The 21,424-nt window shown below is 41.9% G+C and overlaps 2 protein-coding genes across 2 annotated transcripts; one reads left to right on the top strand and one right to left on the bottom strand.

The window, feature by feature from the left end:
- Positions 1–4,113: 4,113 nt before the first annotated feature.
- On the top strand, positions 4,114–7,263 carry LOC311043947 (putative E3 ubiquitin-protein ligase HERC4; the record flags this gene model as incomplete). The annotated part of the gene is made up of 1 exon (XM_084055370.1): positions 4,114–7,263. One exon carries the CDS (start codon positions 4,114–4,116, stop codon positions 7,261–7,263), a length of 3,150 nt encoding a protein of 1,049 aa, XP_083911496.1.
- Positions 7,264–14,826: 7,563 nt separating this feature from the next.
- On the bottom strand, positions 14,827–20,678 carry LOC311043494 (uncharacterized protein). The gene is made up of 6 exons (XM_084054753.1): positions 20,598–20,678; positions 19,993–20,033; positions 19,215–19,343; positions 18,666–18,748; positions 17,911–18,112; positions 14,827–14,894 (listed from the first exon to the last, which is right to left on the bottom strand). The coding sequence occupies exons 3-5, from the start codon at positions 19,282–19,284 to the stop codon at positions 17,951–17,953; spliced, it is 315 nt and encodes a 104-aa protein (XP_083910879.1). The 5' UTR covers positions 19,285–19,343; positions 19,993–20,033; positions 20,598–20,678; the 3' UTR covers positions 14,827–14,894; positions 17,911–17,950.
- Positions 20,679–21,424: the final 746 nt, after the last annotated feature.

A 21,424-nucleotide genomic window follows, 5' to 3' on the forward strand; every position in this document is an offset into this window, starting at 1 on the left:
TCTTAAGAGATTATGTACAATATACCATTTGAAATCAAATCTGTACGAGTTTATTGGTTGAACTAAATGTGTTTCACTGAGGATTCAGTAGGTCAGTCAAGGCTGATGAAAGGATGTGAGTAAAGTATAAAGATGAGGAGGATTTCTCAACTGGATGCAGTGACGTGTCATTGAGGACACGTCATTAAGGACGTGTAATGCAGAACCCTCAACAACCTTTTTTGTTATCTCCGCCAGGCTGGACAGCCAAAGGCCTTAAATTATAGTTATGCCCCATCTTTCTTCTGATGGCCCATTGCCCCTAAAATATACTCTAGAGTTATTTCCCACTAGAGTCATAAACAAGGATAAACTTCCGAAACATACTATAGTATTGCCTATAATCAGGGGTGTAGGTCTTTTCGTTTAAGCACTGGAGCCCTGCACGTCGCACGCTGATGCGTTATTTAACATTGTTGGAATACTCATGGTTGAAACTATACTACAGTGTCTGAATTGAATTATGTTACATTTAATTATGCCTGAATGAGGTGTTATATTTGTTTTTTGAGCTTGTTATCCATGTGGTCTGTTGTGTTATTATTTGCGCAGTCTTAGTTAGTCTAATATTCTTGTTTAATGTGATACACATAGTTGTCTATATAAAATAAAGACATAATCTCTTTTGCAATTATCTTCAGGCATACAACCCATAAAATGCAGTTGTACACATGCCAGTAAGTGATTACTGCTGCTAACTTGTGACTTACAATTACTTCATTTCATTTGAAAGTTATATTTAAACTTAACATTATATCTCAAATGTAAAGTGTATAGGCCACTCAATGTACCCATACAAATAACTTTAAAGGGCCTATATAACCCTTGATTTATTTTATCTATCATTTAATTCCTTAGGGTTATGGATCGTGGAATACAGCCTATCCAGTGCAATCTACAATCTACCAATGGCCTGTTGACTGGAAGCTTGTTTCTACCTCTGTTGATTTCATTCTTGAGGGTTATATATATGAAACAATTAAAGCTCACCCAGTGCAACACACCAGTGTTGCAACACACCAGTTGTAATAATATTACAACAAGAACCATGTTATGGTTCGGGTATGGATTAGAAGTTAAGACAATTGGGAAATTGATGTAAATTACATTTTTTCTTTACTGAGAAAAGTACAACAATGAATAGAAATACATCTTTGGTGCAGTGGATTCAAAAAATGTCAACATCACCAAATCTGACTTTTCTTTTTTTTTCCTTGGTAGTTGGCAGCCTCCACAGACAAACCACATCTCCTCCTACGCTTAATGTCAAGACCACTTTTTTTCACCTGACAGTGAGCAGTTTCACAGAGAGGAACTCTTTAATTAGAATAGCTGATGTTAATCTCTGTGGTGGAAAGTAACTACGCACATTTACTCAAGTACTGTACTTGAGTGAAATATTTTAAAATTTTCAATACTTTATCCTTCTACTCCACTACATCTCACAAAGCAAATATTGTACGTTCTACACCACTACAATTATTTGAAAACTTTAGTTACAAGTTACTCCGCAGATTTCAATACAAAACGTACAATTGAACCATTATTTATACTTCGGCTATTCGACCCACAGCATCAGTGGATGTGATACTGTCATATTATTCAGTTTACTGAGGCCCATAGCATCAGTGGATGTGATAATGTCATATTATTCAGTTTACTGAGGCCTACAGCATCAGTGGATCTGTCTGTCTGTCTGTCTGTCTGTGTGTGAGAGAGAGAGAGAGAGAGAGAGAGAGAGAGGGGGTGTAGCACTTTAGAGGAGAGGATGTGGTCACAAAGCAGGCTGTACATCATGAAAACCTTCAACCTGACCACAATCCTGTGCCTTGCGAAAAACACCTGCCTCTCTGCAAACACCATCTCTGCAGGTCTCTGTACAAACATACGCTGAACACACACACACAATGTTGTTATCTATGTCAACTGTATGCATATGTGCAGTGGGTTGAGTTTCCCCTTAATTATCCCTAGTTATGTGACGCTCCCTTAATCACCCCTATTCAGGACAGCTGAGACACCTGCCTGCTGACTGATTAATAGGGAGCCGTGCACGGCCAATAGTAGCTGGCTGGCTTGTGTCTGCCTGGTGGTGTGTTGGGTGAATTTCATTGACGCCATCTGACGGTGGGATAGGTTGTTTCTCGCCCCACCTGTCGTATAGCCTTGCATTCAGAGCTGCTGTGTTCTCCTGTTCAGTGGAGCAGACAGAGAGCACTGATGACGGCGTGGCCTCTTATTAAAGAGGGGGTGCCGTGGTCCCCCCCCCCCAATACATGAGCATCAGGTATTATTAATATATAAGGAGGAAGAATTTTGACATGAAAGTGTACAGTAAGTGTTAAAATTAGGTTTTTATGTGGACACATCCACCAGTTCATTAACTGAAAATTAAAACAAAAAATTTAAACAAAATAAAAATAGAAACTAATCTCAATGTAGCAAATAATGATGGCAGGAGACTGCTGCTTAAAGTGCCTCGATGCAGCAGTGCACGTCACGTTTTTCAGTGTCATTGAACCCGCCTGTTCTGCTGTGCTGCAGAACCTCATGTACAAATAGAGACATTTTGACTCTGACAAACACTGTACTGAGTTCATTTAAATTTTACTCCAAACTTTGGAACCATATATTGATAGGCTTGATACCACCTCCCGAGCCTATGGAATGGAAATCCATGCAGATAAAACCAAAATGATGACCAACAACAACAATGGCATCCGCTCAGACATCAAAGTCAATGGACAGGCACTGGACACAGTGTCTAGCTTCAAATACCTCGGAGCAATCGTGTCCAATGAGGGATCCAAACGGGAAGTCCTTGCCAGAATTGCTCAAACAACTGCTGCCCTGGCAAAACTCAAGCCCATATGGAAAGACAAAAACATCAGTCTGGCATCAAAAATGAGACTAATGCGCTCACTTGTCATCTCAATCTTTCTATACGCTTGTGAAACTTGGACCCTTACAGCAGAGCTCCAGAAGAGAATACAGAGCATGGAGATGAGATGCTACAGAAGACTCATGGGTATTTCCTACACCCAACATGTCACCAACGAGGAAGTCCGGCAAAAGATCAGCCAAGCCATCGGCCCACATGATGACCTGTTTACTACTGTCATAAAGCAAAAACTGAGGTGGTACGGACACATCACCAGATCCTCAGGCCTTGCAAAGACCATCCTGCAAGGCACCGTACAAGGTGGTAGGAGACGAGGGAGACAGAAGAAAAGATGGGAAGATAACATCGGAGAATGGACTCACTTGAAACTCAGTGAGGCAATCAGAGCTGCCGAGGACAGAGAGGGATGGAGAGAGCTTGTCAGCAGATCGTCTGTGGTGCCCCAACGACCCTCCAGGGTTATGGGATAGGTGAGGTGGTGAGGATTGGCATGTAAAACTGCACTGACAGCACACAAAACAATAGAATGGTTCTCTATTCACTTCATACTGAGGAGAGTGAACAATGCATTTGAAAACTAACTGTACATGAACTCGTTTACCTTTTAAATGCATTTATGTTCGCATTAATGTTCACATAAATGTCAACAACAGCAACAAAAGCATTTGCATATAGTGAATGGCTGCTATTTGAATAGCACACATGCTTTGGATATCTCTTTAAAAGTCTGCTTCTGCCCTGATGTGATGTGGTCAGACTGGTTTGCCAGATGGCTATGGAGGTTTGTTGCCATGGACTGAGAGAGCATACAGGCACAATATGTCAGGTGTAGGATGTAAAGCATCTTGGATGAGTCATGTTGCGTTACCAGCAGTAGGAAACAATGTTTGAAGTGTTTGCTGGGTTACTGTATGGCGCTGTAATTGGGGCACTTAATTGTACAGGGGGGGTCCTATTAGCTTTCCCACTTATGATGTCATGGAGCTATGAGACAAGCATCATCTCATGGCATCATCGGACTGACGTCATACTTGATGATGCAAGATTCAAGGCAGATTCACTTAAAGGATCACTAATTATGTCTCATATTATCTGAACTTATAACTGTGGGCCAGACTAAACTTGTGAAGTTGATTTGAGCCACGATAGCGGTCGCACCCCAGACTCCCAGAATGCTATGTTGGGGTAATGCTTCCTTAGGACAGCTAGGTTTGGGTGGGATTGATGACGAGGTAGTGGTTGAGCCACGGAAGTGTGACTTCTTTAATGGAAAACAGGTGTATGACGTGGGGTGTGGCCGGTGGCACACAACTTTCTTGCTTAAGGACGGTACGGTATATACATGTGGCTGTAACGACCATGGCCAGCTGGGACATGAGAAGTCTCAGAAGAAACCAGAACAGGTTGTGGCACTAGACGCACAGTACATAGTGGCAGTGTCATGTGGAGAGGCCCATACACTTGCCCTGAATGACAAGGGGAACATTTTCTCATGGGGTCTTGGCTCTGATGGACAGTTGGGTCTTAATAACTTTGCAAGGTGTGTGCGTGTGCCTAGAAACATTAAGAGTTTGTCAGATATACAAATTGCTCAGGTAGCGTGTGGATACTGGCATTCCCATGCTCTTTCAAGTGGGGGACAAGTGTTCTCCTGGGGTCAGAATCAATATGGCCAACTGGGGCTGGGAATAGATGGACAAAGCGTTTCCACACCCCAACTCATTCAGTCCTTGCAGGGCATTCCTTTTGCCCAGATATCAGCGGGGGGCGCCCATAGCTTTGCCCTCACACACTCGGGGGCAGTGTTTGGTTGGGGACGGAACACCTTTGGACAGCTGGGTGTGAATGACAATGATGATCGAAACTGGCCAACCCCGCTGAAGTCCCTTAGGTCACAGAAGGTCATTTACATCTGCTGTGGAGAGGACCACACAGCAGCACTGACCAAGGAAGGAGGTGTGTTTACATTTGGAGCAGGAGGGTATGGCCAACTTGGACATAATTCTACTAACCATGAGATCAACCCCAGGAAAGTGTTTGAGCTCATGGGTAATGTCGTCACGCAGATTGCATGCGGGAGGCAACATACATTGGCTTTCATCCCCTCCTCTGGAAAGATGGAAGCATTTGGGCTTGGTGGCAATGGCCAACTTGGAACACGGTCTACTTGCAATAGAAAAAGCCCTGCCCATGTAAAAGGCCCCTGGGTTGCTACTAATGGCCCAATACCCTCAGATACAGATAAAACACAACGCTGTTGTGTCAAGCGGATTTATGCAGGAGGAGACCAGAGTTTTGCCCACTACCACACTCCCACTAACGACCCAGTCTCAGATAATACGACGACACAACAGGACCCTCGTAGACAGATTTACACCTTGACGGCTGATCTCATCCATAGATGGCTGAGCTACTCACAAGGAAGACTCCCACCAGAGATATCTAATGAAATTGACCTGGTGTTCTCCTCAGCGAGTTGTCTCAATGGGTCCTTCTTGGCAGCAGGTCATCCAGATCATTACGGTACCAGCAGTAAATGTTCAGGGGTGGATATGAACATGGCGCGCCTCCTGTTTCACAGAGTGGTTCAGCATGATCACCCTAAAATAGCTCAGACAATTGCAGCTAGTTTGGAGAACCTGATTCCCAGACTAAGCAACTCTCCTCCAGACATTGAGGCTTTGAGGCTCTACCTCACTCTTCCAGAATGTCCACTCTTCAGTGACCCGGATACCTACGTCACTCTTGCCATCCCCTTTGCTAAATCACTCATCAGTTTAAAGGGAGCTCCGCTGAAAGTGTTAGAAAACTGGTGGTCTACATTTGAGCCCCCAGTGTTTCAGAGGCTGGTGGAGCTGTACAAAGAGGTGGTGGTATATCTGCTCAGGATGCACAAGGTGGGAATCCCTCACTCGGAGCAGATCTTCAACTTCCTGGATACGTCCCTCCGTCTCTTGGAGATCCTACATAGAGTGAGTGAGAGAGCAGGACACATCATACACTATGATAAGTTCTACATCCACGAGTTGGATGGCCTGATAGACATAAAACATGACTACATCACATGGATGCAGCAGCATAAAAATAAAGACTCTATGGGCCATGATGGTGCCGTCAACCTGTGCAAGTATCCTTTTGTATTTGATGCCCAGGCAAAGACCACTCTACTTCAAACCGATGCTATCACACAAATGCAGATGGCAATGGCCCAGGCACAGTGGCACAACATCAACACCATGTTAAACTTCAACATGGCGGAGTCTGTACACCCCTGTCTCATCCTCACTGTTCGGAGGGGAAACATTGTCGGAGATACCATGGATGTCCTCAGAAGGTCCAAGAATGTGGACTACAAGAAACCACTCAAGGTGATATTTGTGGGTGAGGAGGCGGTCGACGCTGGCGGTGTGAGAAAGGAGTTCTTTCTCTTGATCATGAAAGAACTGCTGGATCCCAAATATGGGATGTTTCGCTATTATGAGGAGTCCAGGCTCATCTGGTTTTCTCGTAAGACCTTTGAAGACATTGACTTGTTCCACCTCATTGGAGTCATTTGTGGCCTGGCCATCTACAACCTCACCATCATAGAGCTCAACTTCCCTGTAGCTCTTTACAAGAAGCTGCTGAAGAGGAACCCATCACTGGATGACCTGAAGGAGTTGATGCCAGTTGTGGGAAAGAGTCTGCAGCAGTTACTGGACTACACAGAAGACATTGAGGATACATTATGCTTGAACTTCACAGTCACAGAGGACAACTTTGGTGCCACAGAGGTCTTGGAGCTTGTTCCTAATGGCCATACTATATACGTTAATAATACAAACAGACATGAGTTTGTCAACGCATACGTGGACTACATCTTCAACAAGTCAGTTGCACCACTTTTTGAGAACTTCTCTGAAGGGTTCCACAAAGTGTGTGGCGGAAAGGTTCTGGAACTGTTCCAGCCAAATGAATTGCAAGCCATGGTCATCGGCAACACCAACTATGACTGGAAAGAGCTAGAAAAAAGTACTGAATACAAAGGAGAATACTGGGCCAACCATCCCACCATCAAGCTCTTTTGGGAAGTGTTCCACAATCTCACCATAGAAAAGAAAAAAAAGTTTCTGTTGTTCCTTACAGGAAGTGATCGCATACCCATCCTGGGCATGAAAAGCCTGAAGCTGCAGATCCAGCCAACTGGCAACGGAGAGCATTACCTGCCTGTCGCACACACTTGCTTCAACCTTCTGGACCTGCCAAAGTACACCAGTCGAGAAACCCTACGTGACAAGCTTCTTCAGGCTATAGATCACATTCAAGGTTTCACCCTTGAGTGATGGTGACAGATGTTTTTCCTCAGACCGACTGAATCTCCCTCTGTTACTTGCTACACTACCATAGTGTGTGAAAAGAACACTCCACAGGGGGCCAAGTGACACTAAAAAGGTAAAAATGCTTTGGATGTATAGTCTTTAAAGTTCAGCTATTTTTACAACATGTAACCAAAGGGGCCAGCGGTTTACATACTTTGGTACTGTGTGTGTCCCTATAAAGTATACCAATCACAGCGAACTCCACAACTCCACTAATGCTTCAAAAGGTGTATGGGAAAGAACTAGTTTTTATGCTCTGCAGCAGTTATGTGGAATGGGTTACCTTAAGTCGAATAGCAGCATTGTTAAATTGAAGTCCTCCATAAAGAGCTGGCTGAATATCTGGACCTAATTATAATAACCATCAGTTAGTTGAGTTGTAACCGGTTACATTTCAGTACCCATGTTTTTTTGCTATTTTAGTTGTCTAGTACTATGAATGTACACGTATGTATGTATTATTGATTTTAGTTTATTTTATGTCTCTGCTTTGGGGTGGACTGTAAAAAATAAATAAATGGAATGAAATATACATAATGGTGCCAATAAAACAACAACAACAAAAACAATCATCATAATCATATCATAATAATCATAATAACTTTTTGTATTGCACCTTTGATACATAAGATACAGTCCAAAGTAAATAAGTAGTCTTGGGAACCATCAGTTCCCAGGTTAACTTATATTATTAAAAACATACAGCTTTAAAATCAATTCTAAAAGATATGGGTAACCAGTGCAGTGTCACCAGGACTGGACTAATATGAATCTCCTCTGGTATTTGTTCAAATTCTTGCTGTTGTTTTCTGGATGATTCTTATTGATTCTTCTGGTAGTCCTGTTAGAGGGGAGTTAGAGTTGTCCAGTTTGTGATAAAAGCATGCAAGCACTTCTGATTAAAAAAGGAAATCTCACTTTAGGCCATGTATCATAGGTGAATAAAGGCTGTTCATGTGACCTTGTTAAAGGCCTTAAGTGCATTTTGTAATTCTTTCTGGGGCCAGTAAGGAGAATCTTGTTTTTTCCTTCATTTAATTAAAGAAAACAAATGGTGAAAATGATGTGCATAATCTGCACAACTGTGGTAGACGACAATATGAAGTCTAAAAATGTGACCGAGTGGCAACATTTAAAGGTATTGTAGGGAACATTAAGCCTAAATTTAAAATATATATATATATATATATTTTTTGCATTTTTTTCCCCTCTATCAGCCACTATATAATGATGCTGGGGTGTTTTCCTCCATTGAAACACAGTCCTCCTTCTGAAATCCGTATTTTCCCTAATGTTTATGTGTTCTATGTTTATGTCCGGGACGTAAATTAACGCACGCATGTGCGCGTCCGTGCGCGTCCGTGTCCGTATGAACGTTTACTTTCGGTTTTTGAGGCACAGAATTTACTTTTAAGATAGCGTGTGGATAGAATTTAGTTGTTTAACTTCATATATGTGGTCAATTTATCATGAAAGAGCCTATTTAAAAATAAAAATTCAGAGAACCAGCAGGGCGGGAATTTCCGCATATTGTATCCCAATAAAGCAACCTGTTTTCGGGCACCATCCCTTAAAAAGTACCTCGCTATGGAACTCCCTCCTGCGTCACCCCCTGGTGGTCGGGGAAAAGTACTGCTGGTGTTTATTTACCTCTGAACTCCCGCGTATACCTTTAAGGAACTAGCTTGGGGAATGACATACTCATTATCAACAGATACTGATACAAGTCACCTAGGGAGACTTTGTTTGTCTTCCACCTAGATATAATCTAGCCCCTCCCACTCATTTTTTGCAGCCTTTGTAGCACCACTATGTGTAAATGAAATCACTTTAGGCTCTGTGTTAGAGACCCCTCAATATGTAATCCGAATTTGGGGTCGATTGGGACAATCCCCCCCTTTTTTTGTGCCGTCGAATGGGCCCTCAGGCAAACTTTGTAAGCTAATTCTAGCCAACCACGTGGACTATCAAAACTCTGTATGATATGTTTATCACATGAGTCCAGGGATAATGTGATTTGTACATTACATTACATTACAGTCATTTAGCAGACGCTTTTATCCAAAGCGACTTACAATAAGTGTATTCAACATAGGTAGGGAACGAAAACTACTAATCACCAGAAGTTTTAAGTACATTTCCTGCAAAAACAAGCAACCAAGAGTATACCTAGCGCTAAGGTAAAAGTGCAATATATCAGCTACCTACTTTCTTAAACAGATGAGACAAAAATGGCAAAATCAAATGAGCACGAGCTAAAACAAATAAGTGAGTCGACTAAACAAGATCCAATAAAACAATACAAAAATAAAACAAGAGTTCGTACAACTAGTTAACAACAAGTAGGCCAGGCAAAGAGGAAGGATAGTGTTTCCTGAAGAGGTGGGTTTTCAGCCTGCGGCGAAAGATGGGCAGTGACTCTGCTGTCCTGACATCAGTGGGAAGTTCATTCCACCACTGTGGGGCCAGAACAGAAAAAAGTCGTGACCGTGTCGATCGACCAGAAGGACCGTTGAGTGGCGAGGGAGTCAGTCGCCCCGAGGTGGCAGACCGGAGTGGTCGGGCAGGGGTGTGGGCATTGATCAAAACCCGGAGGTAAGAAGGAGCTGTTCCTTTCACTGCTCTATAGGCTAGCACCAGGGTTTTAAACTGAATGCGAGCTGCTACGGGGAGCCAGTGCAGAGAACGGAGAAGGATAGTTGTGTGGGAGAACTTGGGGCGGTTGAACACCAGACGAGCCGCAGCTTTCTGAACAAGCTCCAGAGGTCTGATGGCTGATGCCGGAGCACCAGCAAGGAGGGAGTTGCAGTAGTCCAGGCGGGAGATGACAAGAGCCTGGATGAGCACCTGGGCTGTTTTCTCCGTGAGGAAGGGGCGAATCCTCCTGATGTTGTAGAGGAGGAATCTGCAGGACCGTGTCACTGATGCGATGTTAGCCGAGAACGACAGTTGATCGTCCAGGGTCACACCCAGATTCTTCGCAGTCCGAGTTGACGTCACCACAGCATTCTCAATGGTGATGGCCATGTCTCGGTGAGGACAGCCCTTCCCCGGGATGAACATCAGCTCGGTCTTGTCCAGGTTGAGCTTCAGGTGGTTCGTCGACATCCACTCCGAGATGTCAGCCAGACAAGCAGCAATGCGTGCCTCCACTTGTGTGTCAGAGGGGGGGAATGAGAGGATCAGCTGGGTGTCATCGGCATAGCAGTGGTAGGAAAAGCCATGGGAGTGGATGACAGCACCAAGAGATGTAGTGTAGAGAGAGAAAAGAAGAGGACCCAGAACCGAGCCTTGGGGAACCCCAGTAGTGAGCCTGTGTGGTTCTGACACAGACCCTCTCAGCATCACCTGGTAGGAGCGACCCGTCAGGTAGGATGCAAACAGGGAGAGTGCAGAGCCTGAGACACCCATCCCCTCGAGGGTGGAGAGGAGGATCTGGTGGTTCACTGTGTCGAACGCTGCAGACAGGTCCAGGAGTATCAGGACGATTTGTACAAATGTTTGACCAGCAAGGCAGAATAGGGCTAGCAGTGGCGGCCATTTTCTGGTTCCATAGTTCCAGACTCCATTCATTTTCCCCATAGAGATATCCAAAAAATATTTATATCAATGTATTTAAGCCTAGAATCAAGCCATCCAGGATCCATGAATCATAGCCATAAAACATTTGACTATGTGAAAAAAAAGTTTTGAATATTTAATTATATGATACTATATTTAATAAATACCCTTTGTTTTGCGTTTTTCAAATATTCTTGATTCTAGGCTTAAAATAATTTATATAAATATTTTTGGAAATCTCTATGAAAAAAATTAATCGGGTCTGGAACGATGGAACCAGAAAATGGCCGCCACTACTATGCGCTATAACACATGCGTTCTTCTGGAAGCTGTCCAGAAGGTGTGCTCAGCCTGCTGTTGGTCTGTGTGTCAAACACTCTGATTTGTTGTGCCATGCTGAAACAGGTGCGGGAAGTGCCTCTAGTGCTAATTAAAGATCAGAGCATTGTGGACACACTGTGCAATCCTCTGTTGCTACACTATGGAAATTATTCCGGTCAGAGGATCCTTTATTGCTAGAGTTGTTTAGTCACTGAAATGAGGAGAACATGCAGGTGCAGAGTAGGGGATGCAAATACAGCAGGGGGTGGAAATGTGTGTACACACATGCGTGTGCGTGTGTGTGTGTGTGTGTGTGTGTGTGTATGTGTGTGGTCCTTACCTCCATTTCACAAAAGAACTCACTGATGATTTGGTCCTAGTTTCTGTTGTCTGTTCACTGCCTCTGATCTAGTCACTGTGTATTCAAACCATAAGATGTTGGGGATCAGGCTTGTGTCTCGCACCAGAAAGTACTCAGATATTGGCCATGCTGCTATCTTGGGGAAACGTGGTGCGAGCGCCTCTTGAGTTAAAAAGAACCAGAATATGCCAATGGTACTACCCGCCACTCCACCACAGAACACCTGGCTCCAGGTGTGATACAACCCCTGCAAGCGAGCCTGCATTGGGCCCGTAAGGGACCACTTAGGGCTGGCTTACGGGCCCACCGTGGGCTGCCCACACAGGGCCCCAGGGGGCTTGCTCATTGGCAAAGTGTGGGCCCCTAAGTGCTGGCCCTGCATGGGCAGCCCTCACTACGCCCTCACTTAGCCCTCAAATGCCTACAGTGGCCCCGCATTGGCCCACTTGGGGCTATGAATAAGCAGCCCTCACTTGGCCCTCAGGAAGCCCCATTAAACTATAACCTCAAAATAACTATATTCTATTCATCTAAAATGTACTAAACTAAGATCTGTATTGTAAAAAAAAAAAAATACAATAGTTGTTCATTGAATGGTTTATTTTTGGCTTTTGTTTACAACAAATCAAAACACACTTGTGTGGACTTACAAAAAGAAAAAAAAATCTCAAATGTATACATATTCAAAGTCAGCTCACACACAAAATCCAAACTCCAAATAGTCAAAGGGATTCAAATCAATGATTAAATATAATACAGAACAAATATAAAACATTGGCAAATATAAAACCAGTGTAACCTTTCCTGTCTTAGTCTCCAGACTAAGGGGGAACTGAATCAAGTTCAATTCCACAGCCGAAATTAATACTTGCGTCGGTCTCCGCCTTTAACTTTGGGGTAGAACCCACTTGTATCTTTTATTACTATTTTCCTGTTGCACAATGGTGAATGAAAGGTCTCTTTTCTTCAGGCACTGTTAGTTTATTATAACTCCAGCAACATCAAACACGTTTCAAGTTCACTTCACTTCCTCAACTTATACAATAGACAAATGCATACAACATACATACATAATACACAATACGTACAACATACAATAACCCATCTCTCTCCCAGCATCCTTCTCTCACCCCAACCAGATCCTATTGTCACAGACTCCTCTTAAAGGGGACATTTTTTACAATTTTACAACACTACCCCCACTATGGATGGCAATGTATCACAATTCCACTCCATCAGTGCAGTTACAATGTAGCATACTTCACCAACATCTCAGCAGATAACATGGCCCAAGGCAGACTTGGCTTTTTTTTTCAGGTAAGGCTACATTGGTAGACTTAGCAAAGTGGGCATATTATGAATCAACTATAAAACAGATTACACCAGTGGTCACTGAACATATACTGAATTCATCTGGAAATATATACAAATAAATATTTTATGTGTGTGCGTGTGCGTGTGTGTGTGTGTGTGTGTGTGTGTGTGTGTGCGCATACATACATATATACATACAGTGCCTTGAGATTCAAAAATTGATCAAATTAATTGTTTTACCCCAAATTCTCCACACTATACCCCATAATGACAAAATAAAAACATATGTTTTTGATTATTTTCCGACATGCAAAGTTAACTGTGGGACCTGATAGAGACATGTGTGTGCCTTTTGTGTGTCAGATCAATTTTATTTACCATAGGCAGACTCCAATCAAGTTATAGAAACATCTCAAGGATGATCAGTGCAAACAGGATGCACCTCAGCTCAACTTTGAGTATCATAGCAAAGGGTGTGAATACTAATGCACATGTGATTTTGTCTTTTTTTTTTGAGCGGTGCAACCGCTCCTATAAGAGGGTTTAGGACCCATCCGTGGTGAAAGTTTTTCTTTCCGTCGTGAAAATGTGTCTTTCGCTGTGACGCCATGCTGTGGAAAACACGCCCATAGGCTAATAATCTTCACACCCAGTGTGAAGTGCTGTGATTGGCTAGCGAGACGCATGATGAAATTAATAATGTAAAAAATGTAAGGACGTCACTTCGCAGGACGTGCTGTGATTGGCTACCGAGATGCATGATGAAATGTATAACTCATAAATATCACCACTCACTTCACACTGGGTGTGATTATGTTTCATACATTTGCCATAACATCTTAAACATCTATTTTATTTTGTCATTATGGGGTATAGTCTGGAGAATGTTGAGTAACATTTTTGAATAAGGCTGTAACATTGTATGTACACTGTATGTGCAAGCACTGTGTGTGTGTGTGTGTGTGTGTGTGTGTGTGTGTGTGTGTGTGGGTGTGTGTGTGTGTGTGTGTGTGTGTGTGTGTGTGTGTGTGTGTGTCACACACACACACACACACACACACACACACACACACACACACACACTAACATATTTATACTTTTACCTCAGTATTCATTGTCAGAGCTTACTCTTCCACTGGGGCCTCACTGCTAGCCAGCAGACTGTGATAGGGCTCCCTTGCTCCTTTTGTCCACCCGCTCTGTCACTTGAATTACGCAGCCACACCCTAATCTCCTTCTCAACATCGGAATCCTGAGGACTTGGATGAATGCGTTTCGTTTTCTTTCTTACAGCCTCTGAAACATAAAAACAAATAGGCTTATATGAAACAATAATTTGTGTAGGAAGCAATTTCTTATTCGTTGCTGTCGGGCAGAAACCTTGTATCAACATCCTTCAATCTTTTTTTGTTTCGTTTTTGTAAATGAAAGGCCTACTTTGTTATACAACATGTAAACCCTCTGTTAATTTAACTAGTATAATCCAATGGACACAAATAGTCCATTTGGGTTACTTGTTAAATACAGATTTTACAATGAAGCTGCCATTCTTAGGTTACCTGTTAAAGCGTGTTGTGTGGGAAGCTACTCCAAGTGATTCATTCAACATTATGGTAGTCCTGAAAAAATCTAACACTTTGTTTGCAGACATAAACATACATAAACCATGATAAATCCAGATCGCTGAATGGTTAGTGAGCCCGCCTAGGGAGCCAGAGGCCCTGGTTGCCCCAGGTTCGATTCCAGGCCATGTCAGCATATGTGTCGATGAAATGAAATTTGTCCCTGAGCAAGACTCTTAACCCCTAATTGCTCACAGGTTCTCATTGGAAACAAGACCGCAAGGACTTTCATGAACGACCTGTTAAAAGGAATTATCCTTATCCTTATGTGACGTGTGTGGGCATTCCTGTCCATGATCTCCCTATGTATCTATTGGTGTTATCAAACATACCTGCTGGTGATAGAGAGCGTCTCACAGCAGGGGGTACGGCCACAGGTGAAGGACAGCTTGCAGGTGGAAGGTGGCTCACACTCCCTGTGGGCAAATGATGGTGTATGTCAGCGGGTGTCCAAACATATTTTTCAAAGAGGAACATATAAGAAAATACTTTAGGGTCGACTGCATCTCCTGTCATACTGCACCTTTGGACCATAATTAAATCACATACAAATGCATCACATTACAACTATTTAATTTAACTACAGTGCGACATCAATAGCCGTTTGTCAACTGTAAATCACTCATCTGTACTGTATGCATGCACTGTGTTGCTATTATATTTACAGTCCAATAAATTATCTTTCTTCAAATGGCTGTGTAGTCAAACGTAACCAGGTGTGAAAACGTCTTTACAATTTTGTTTAATAGAGCACCGAAGTCTGACGTCACTGCCAGTAGAGGGCGCTGTTCCAGGGTTCGTGGCTTTATTTTTTGTGTTGAAATCCCCATTTGGGAATCTTAGATCACGTCATATAAGAACTGTGTTCCAAACATAAACACACCACCCTGGCGATTTTGTCAGGGGGGTGGCTCTGCATCGTTTATGATATTCATTCATATTTGATACAGCCTGTTTCTGGCGCAAATGGAATGAAAGGTAGGGTAAGGGATTTTCTTTGGTTAAAATAAGTGTTAAATAGCTCTATATTCTCTATATATTCTAGTACTCATTGCTATAGAGTGTTTGTTCAGTAAAAGGAGTCTCCTTGTCTCTCCAGCTCTTTATTAAACACAAAATACATTTTCGTTTCAGTTTTAGTTTCATTTGCATTTTTCTCCACTCAGGATAGAGAACTCAATCAGGATATAGATTAAACAAGTGAAATTGGAAGTGATGACACTAAGAAATGAGCAGGCAAAATTTGAATTGGAACACTATAAAAATGAAGCTTAAAAATGGGTACTTTCTATTGATTGGCTGAGATTTTGACACCTACCGAAAAATGTATTTTCTGTTTATTAAAGAGCTGGAGAGACGGGGAGACTCCTGTTACTGAACAAACACTCTATAGCAATGATTACTATCAGAATATAGTGATTTAACCTTTTAACAAAATACTTTTTGTTTTAACCAAAAAATATCACTTACCCTACTTTTAATTCTGCCTTAAGAGTCTTAAGAACTACTACTTCCGGGTCTGAAATCACTGTCCCCACAGCAGCCGCATTCATGGGAAATGTAGTCTTTGGGTTGTTTGACTCGTTTCTAGTGTTTATATTGTGTTACTCTTTGGGTAAATGTGTACATTTACACCTTCAGTCGATGCTTCATATCCATATGAGTAAAAACACCAGGGTGGTGTGTTCAGGGACGTGCTGGCCACTGGGAAATTCGGGAAAATTCCAGAACGGCCGCGCCATTTACGGGCCGCCAAACGGCCGGTGGGCCACCAAAAAGAAAATGTTATTAAAAAATATATATATATAAATAAATAAAAATCCCAGAGCTGAATTTTGGTCCCAGCACGTCCCTGGGTGTGTTTATTTTTATTTTTTCTTATATGAAGCGATCTAAGATTCCCCAATGAAGATATCAATACAAAAAGTAAAGCCATGAACCTGCGGAATGCGCCCTCTACTGGCAGTTACGTCAGGACTTCGGTGCTCTATAGAAATGGCATTTCTTTCAGTTAGGAATTCTTACAAATTCTGCTGAGAAATAGCCTATCTGCCCAAACTAATTTCAATACACCATCATGTCAATGTATGAATTAGGCTGCAAGCCTATGGAGTTATGGGGGGGTATGGGGCTGGGCTGTGTCGTTTAACTTACAAAAAGGGTCCAAATCCTTCTATTTTTTGACCAGGTGCTCGAAGAGCGCCTGAGCCTACAGACAGGCTGGGACATCGTCATCAAGCGACACCTAAGCGACGCCTAAGTGACACCTATTTGTCATTGGCTGTCCTGGCTGTCCTTCACTCCTTTAAGCCAATGGCGACACGAATGGGGAGACTAAGCGACACCTATTTGTCATTGGCTGTCCTTCACTCCTTTAAGCCAATGGCGACACGAATGGGGAGACGGCCCGCCCCCCGCAGTAACCGTGCTCCGCTCCCCTCATTCACACTTGCAGACAGACAGTGCAAGTTTTACTGCAGCCTCACGCAGGAGGGTTAGCCTAAATGCTAGCGTGCTTCATTAGACCTAGTTTGGCTATTAAAGGACGACTTCACCGCTTTTCAACCTATCTTCATATAATAGGTCCTCACTAATGATAAAATGGTACAAATGTTTTCTACTCGGTCTTTGTCTCAGAGGAGAGCTGTGGACAGTTCAGAGTCCCGTCTACCAGTGACATCATCAATGGCAAATCCAAGCTAATAGAAACTGCAGGCTTTCTATTCCTGGAAAGTTGCAATGCAATAAAAGAAGCCATTGTTCTCGTGTTAATAAAAATCTAAATAAAAAATGTGAAATCTTGTTGGGAAAAAAAATCATGCCTAACGATGATGTCACCTAACGGGTTTCTGGACTGTCCACAGTCCTGTGTAAAATGTTTTACCATTTTATCATGAGTATTAGTGAGGACCAATTATATGAAGATAGGTTGAAAAGCGTTGAAGTCGTCCTTTAACACTCGCAAGACTGAGGTTTCATTTATACCTACACAGCCTGAAATACGATCATTTCCCCAAATAAGGCTATCCTATTGGCTACTGTCTCACCTCTGTGCTCCAGACCAGCTCACAGCTTCTCCCCCAAACCGTGGGGGGTTCCATTGTCTTCTAAATAGCCATTAACATCTCAATTGCACTCTGCTCAGTCAGTGAACCCACATAATGTTGTTGTTGTAGGCAGGCACAAACATTATAAAATAGTAATGTAGTATATATATATATATATATATAAAATAGTATTATAAAATGTAATGGTAACTGCAGATTCTGTATGTAAAATCTTTATAAAAAAAGCGTATAAAACAGCGCAATCTGTAGCGTCACATTAAACTCTTCAGTGAAACATGGAGCCTATATGAACGCTGAAGCCACTGTCTAATTACGTGACTATCTCCATTGTCCAAAACACATGGATATCTCTTGACAAACATACCTCTGAGTCCTGCGGTCAGGGGGGTTTGGCCTCCCCCTTGCTAGTGGGACATTCTTTGTAAGGCTCCTGCATGGTCTTCAGGGTTGTTGTCCCGCAAATGGCAAAAGCAAGCTCCTTCATGAACAGGGAGTCCTTGGTGTTTGCTGCCTGCCACCATCTTCCAGATCTCCTTTTCGAGCCACACACCAGAGCCAATGTGGACCTGAAACAGCAGAAAACAACACATGTTTTAGAAATTAAAAAACATTTTACCATGACATTTCCCAGACTCATTTTTGACAAAAGCAGGCACACTTCAAACAGAATTTACTGTAAAGAAATTACATTTTCAAGGACCCCCAAATGTGGACCCAGTTACAAAAGAGTTGGTGCCATGGACCTCCAATAGAGTTAATTGTTGGATTAGATTTAGTACAGAATTCTACTGTCTATACTGTAGGTGGGGAGAGTTAAGGTAATTCTTATACAGTACATTGTCATTGGATTACATTCTAGCTGGTAAAATAGTAGTGAAATTAACCTTTTCCACCTGGCATCCCTATTTTGTGCATGCCATAGGCAAAACTGTTCAAAAATAGTTAAAAAATAGCAAAACATAGCTGATCTACAAGCTCACGATGCATCATGACACGTTGCCTATTTTTGAAATGGTGCTTTTGTGCTTAACTGTTTCTTATTTAGCTGGGGACACTGTGAAACCCCCTGGGACCCCACTTTTAAGAACCACTGTCCTACACAGTATGTTTCTTCAATACCTTGTCACTGTTGGTGTCAAACATCCCAGGTGTCGATGCCAAATCGTCTGACTCGGGGGAAGAGGAAACGGAGGAAGTTGCAACTGAAAATGTAGAGAATCATATTTAAGCTCCTTTTGGCAGTATCACAGTACTTATATTGTACACATTGTCACCATTTTCCGTAGAACAGTATCACTGTCTAAACACACCTATGCTGTCACTGGTTTGCTTATCTGCAGCAGGGATGTCAGGCTTTAATGCAGAGCTATATTGGGGCCCTTCCTCCAGTTTCTGTTTTGCAATCTCTAATTTGTTGCATCTTAAAGCATTAACAGGGTACGAAAAATAAAAACTGAATTGATGTATGCCTTAGTAGGATACCAGTTTAATAATGAACCTTGCATCTGTCCACTCCATATAACATGCTTTCTATATAATGTTTTTTAACATTTGTGGTCAAGATCTAAGTAAAAAAGAACATGAGAACAAATAACCAACATATAGATATATACAAAAAGAGAAGAGCAAACTCATGCAATTGTTTCGTTAAAATTAGTCATTGCTTACTTAGTTTTAAGATGCTGTAGGTCCAGCTCCAACTCTTTGGCCTTCTTCTGGGTATGACTGTACTTGACATTTCGTCATGGATAGCTTGGGGTACAACAGCATCTCCACCGTATTCAGACGAGTCAGAGTCTAAAGGTAGTGCAAGTGATATATTTTGGATAAAACAAGATGTTTTTTGTTAGAAAGTTAAAGTGGAATAAAATGTAATTTTATGCAACCTGTATCGTAGAGTATATTAATACAATATAACTTATACAATCTGTATGTTAGAGTATGTTAATACAAATAATACTATATAACTTATATAATTGGGGTGGTTGTATTTCGTCTCCCTGCTCTTCTATTGAGACATTTAGGTGGTGTCAAGGTCATGTCTCACCTAGGCACAGGATCTGACATGAATTTTGATCTGATGGTCAAGATTCAATTTATCCCCTGAGCAAGCAGGCCGGCTCTATTAGCTCAAAGGTAAAAGGTTACAGCACTTGCTCAGGAAACCGGGTTCAAATCCGGGGTAGAAGAGGAAAGTTACATAGTGCAGCTTTAAAGCAGGGGTCTCTCCATCTCTCTCTAGACAATTCAGTTTCAAATTTTGTATGCCCACTTCTTTGTGTCATCACTTCCAATCACTTCCAATTGCACTTATTTATCCTGTATCCTGAATGAGTTCTGATTGGTTAAATTTGGGCTTACTAAAGAGGTGGAGATAGTCTGGGAGACCCCTGTTACTGAACAAGCAATGATTACTTTAATATTTAACAAAACAATATCACTTTACCTTCAAACGGTTTTCTTCTCTTTGTGGGAGGGGTAGTAGGGCTGCAAACCATTCGTTTTGGCCACACACACACACAGATAAGGAATCATTATTGTTCAGAGTTCACGGGATAGGCAGGCTATTAAAACACTCTGTAGCTTCATCACTGAAAGCGTCTCTCTCTCTCTCTCTCTCTCTCTCTCTCTCTCTCTCTCTCTCTCTCTCTCTCTCTCTCTCTCTCTCTCTCTCTCTCTCTCTCTCTCTCTCTCTCTCTCTCTCTCTCTCTCTCTCTCTCTCTCTCTCTCTCTCTCTCTCTCTCTCTCTCTCTCTCTCTCTCTCTCTCTCTCTCTCTCTCTCTCTCTCTCTCTCTCTCTCGACAGCACACAGGTACTGTACAGACAGTAGCATATATTATAAATTATATTGTATATCCCACTATCATTTCTTGTAATTATTGTCATAATACCTTTATCAAGACAAATTAAATAACTAAACAATGTGTCGTGACCATAGAGTTGGTTCATGATGACTTGTGATTGACTTCAAAAACATCAACACATGCAGCCTACGCACTTATTTAGGCTAAAAAGCCTACATAAATAGTATTTCTGTGTGTCAACACTCACCTAAAATGTCCTCCGCTTCTTCTTCTTTCTTTTATCTTCTCTGAAGACGGTTTATAATTCTTTTTGAATCCAAAGCAACACAATTTGTCTAACTTTCTTTAGACCAAAAGTCTTTCTTCCCGCTGCGTCGCGAGACAGTCTCGAGCCAGTGTTGCCAGATTGTGTGAGAGAAATAAGGAGCCAGGTCTATGAAAACAAGCCTGCACTTTAAACCACACATTGGCTCTTTGAAAATAGCCGATCTACAAGCTCACCGTGCGTCGCATTTGCGACACGTTGTGAGCTTGTAGATCTGCCATTTTCAAAAAGAAAAGGTGAAATATTTGGAATATTATTTGAAACAGATGGGAGTCTGCGAAAAAAGACATTCATTTCGGCATCCTTGACATGCAAATGTTTGAGAACTGGTTTAAACATTTTTTTTAATGGAAGCAAGCCCAAATAACTACAATTTAGAAACAAGCCCCCCCCCCAAAAAAAGCAACCCGCAACTACCAATATTTACAAGCAACTTTACAGAAAAAACAAGCCCAAAGTCGCTTATAATAAGCAGATATGGCAACACTGCTCATGGCCCAGAATGCATTGCTTGTAAAAAACAAACAAACAGATCTACAAGCTCACAACGCATCGAATTGCGACAAGATGTAGATCTTTAGATCTGTTCATTTTAGTCATCAATTATTTAGAATCAATCTAGCATATTATTTGCCATTTGCCATATTAAGTAAATATGTTATTGGATGCATGTTGTCATAATAATAATAATAATAATAATAATAATAATAATAATAATGTATATTATTATTATTATTATTATTATTATT

The sequence above is a fragment of the Gymnoscopelus microlampas genome (genome assembly GCF_963454915.1).
Source record: "Gymnoscopelus microlampas genome assembly, chromosome: 4".
In the NCBI taxonomy this organism is placed as follows: domain Eukaryota; kingdom Metazoa; phylum Chordata; class Actinopteri; order Myctophiformes; family Myctophidae; genus Gymnoscopelus; species Gymnoscopelus microlampas.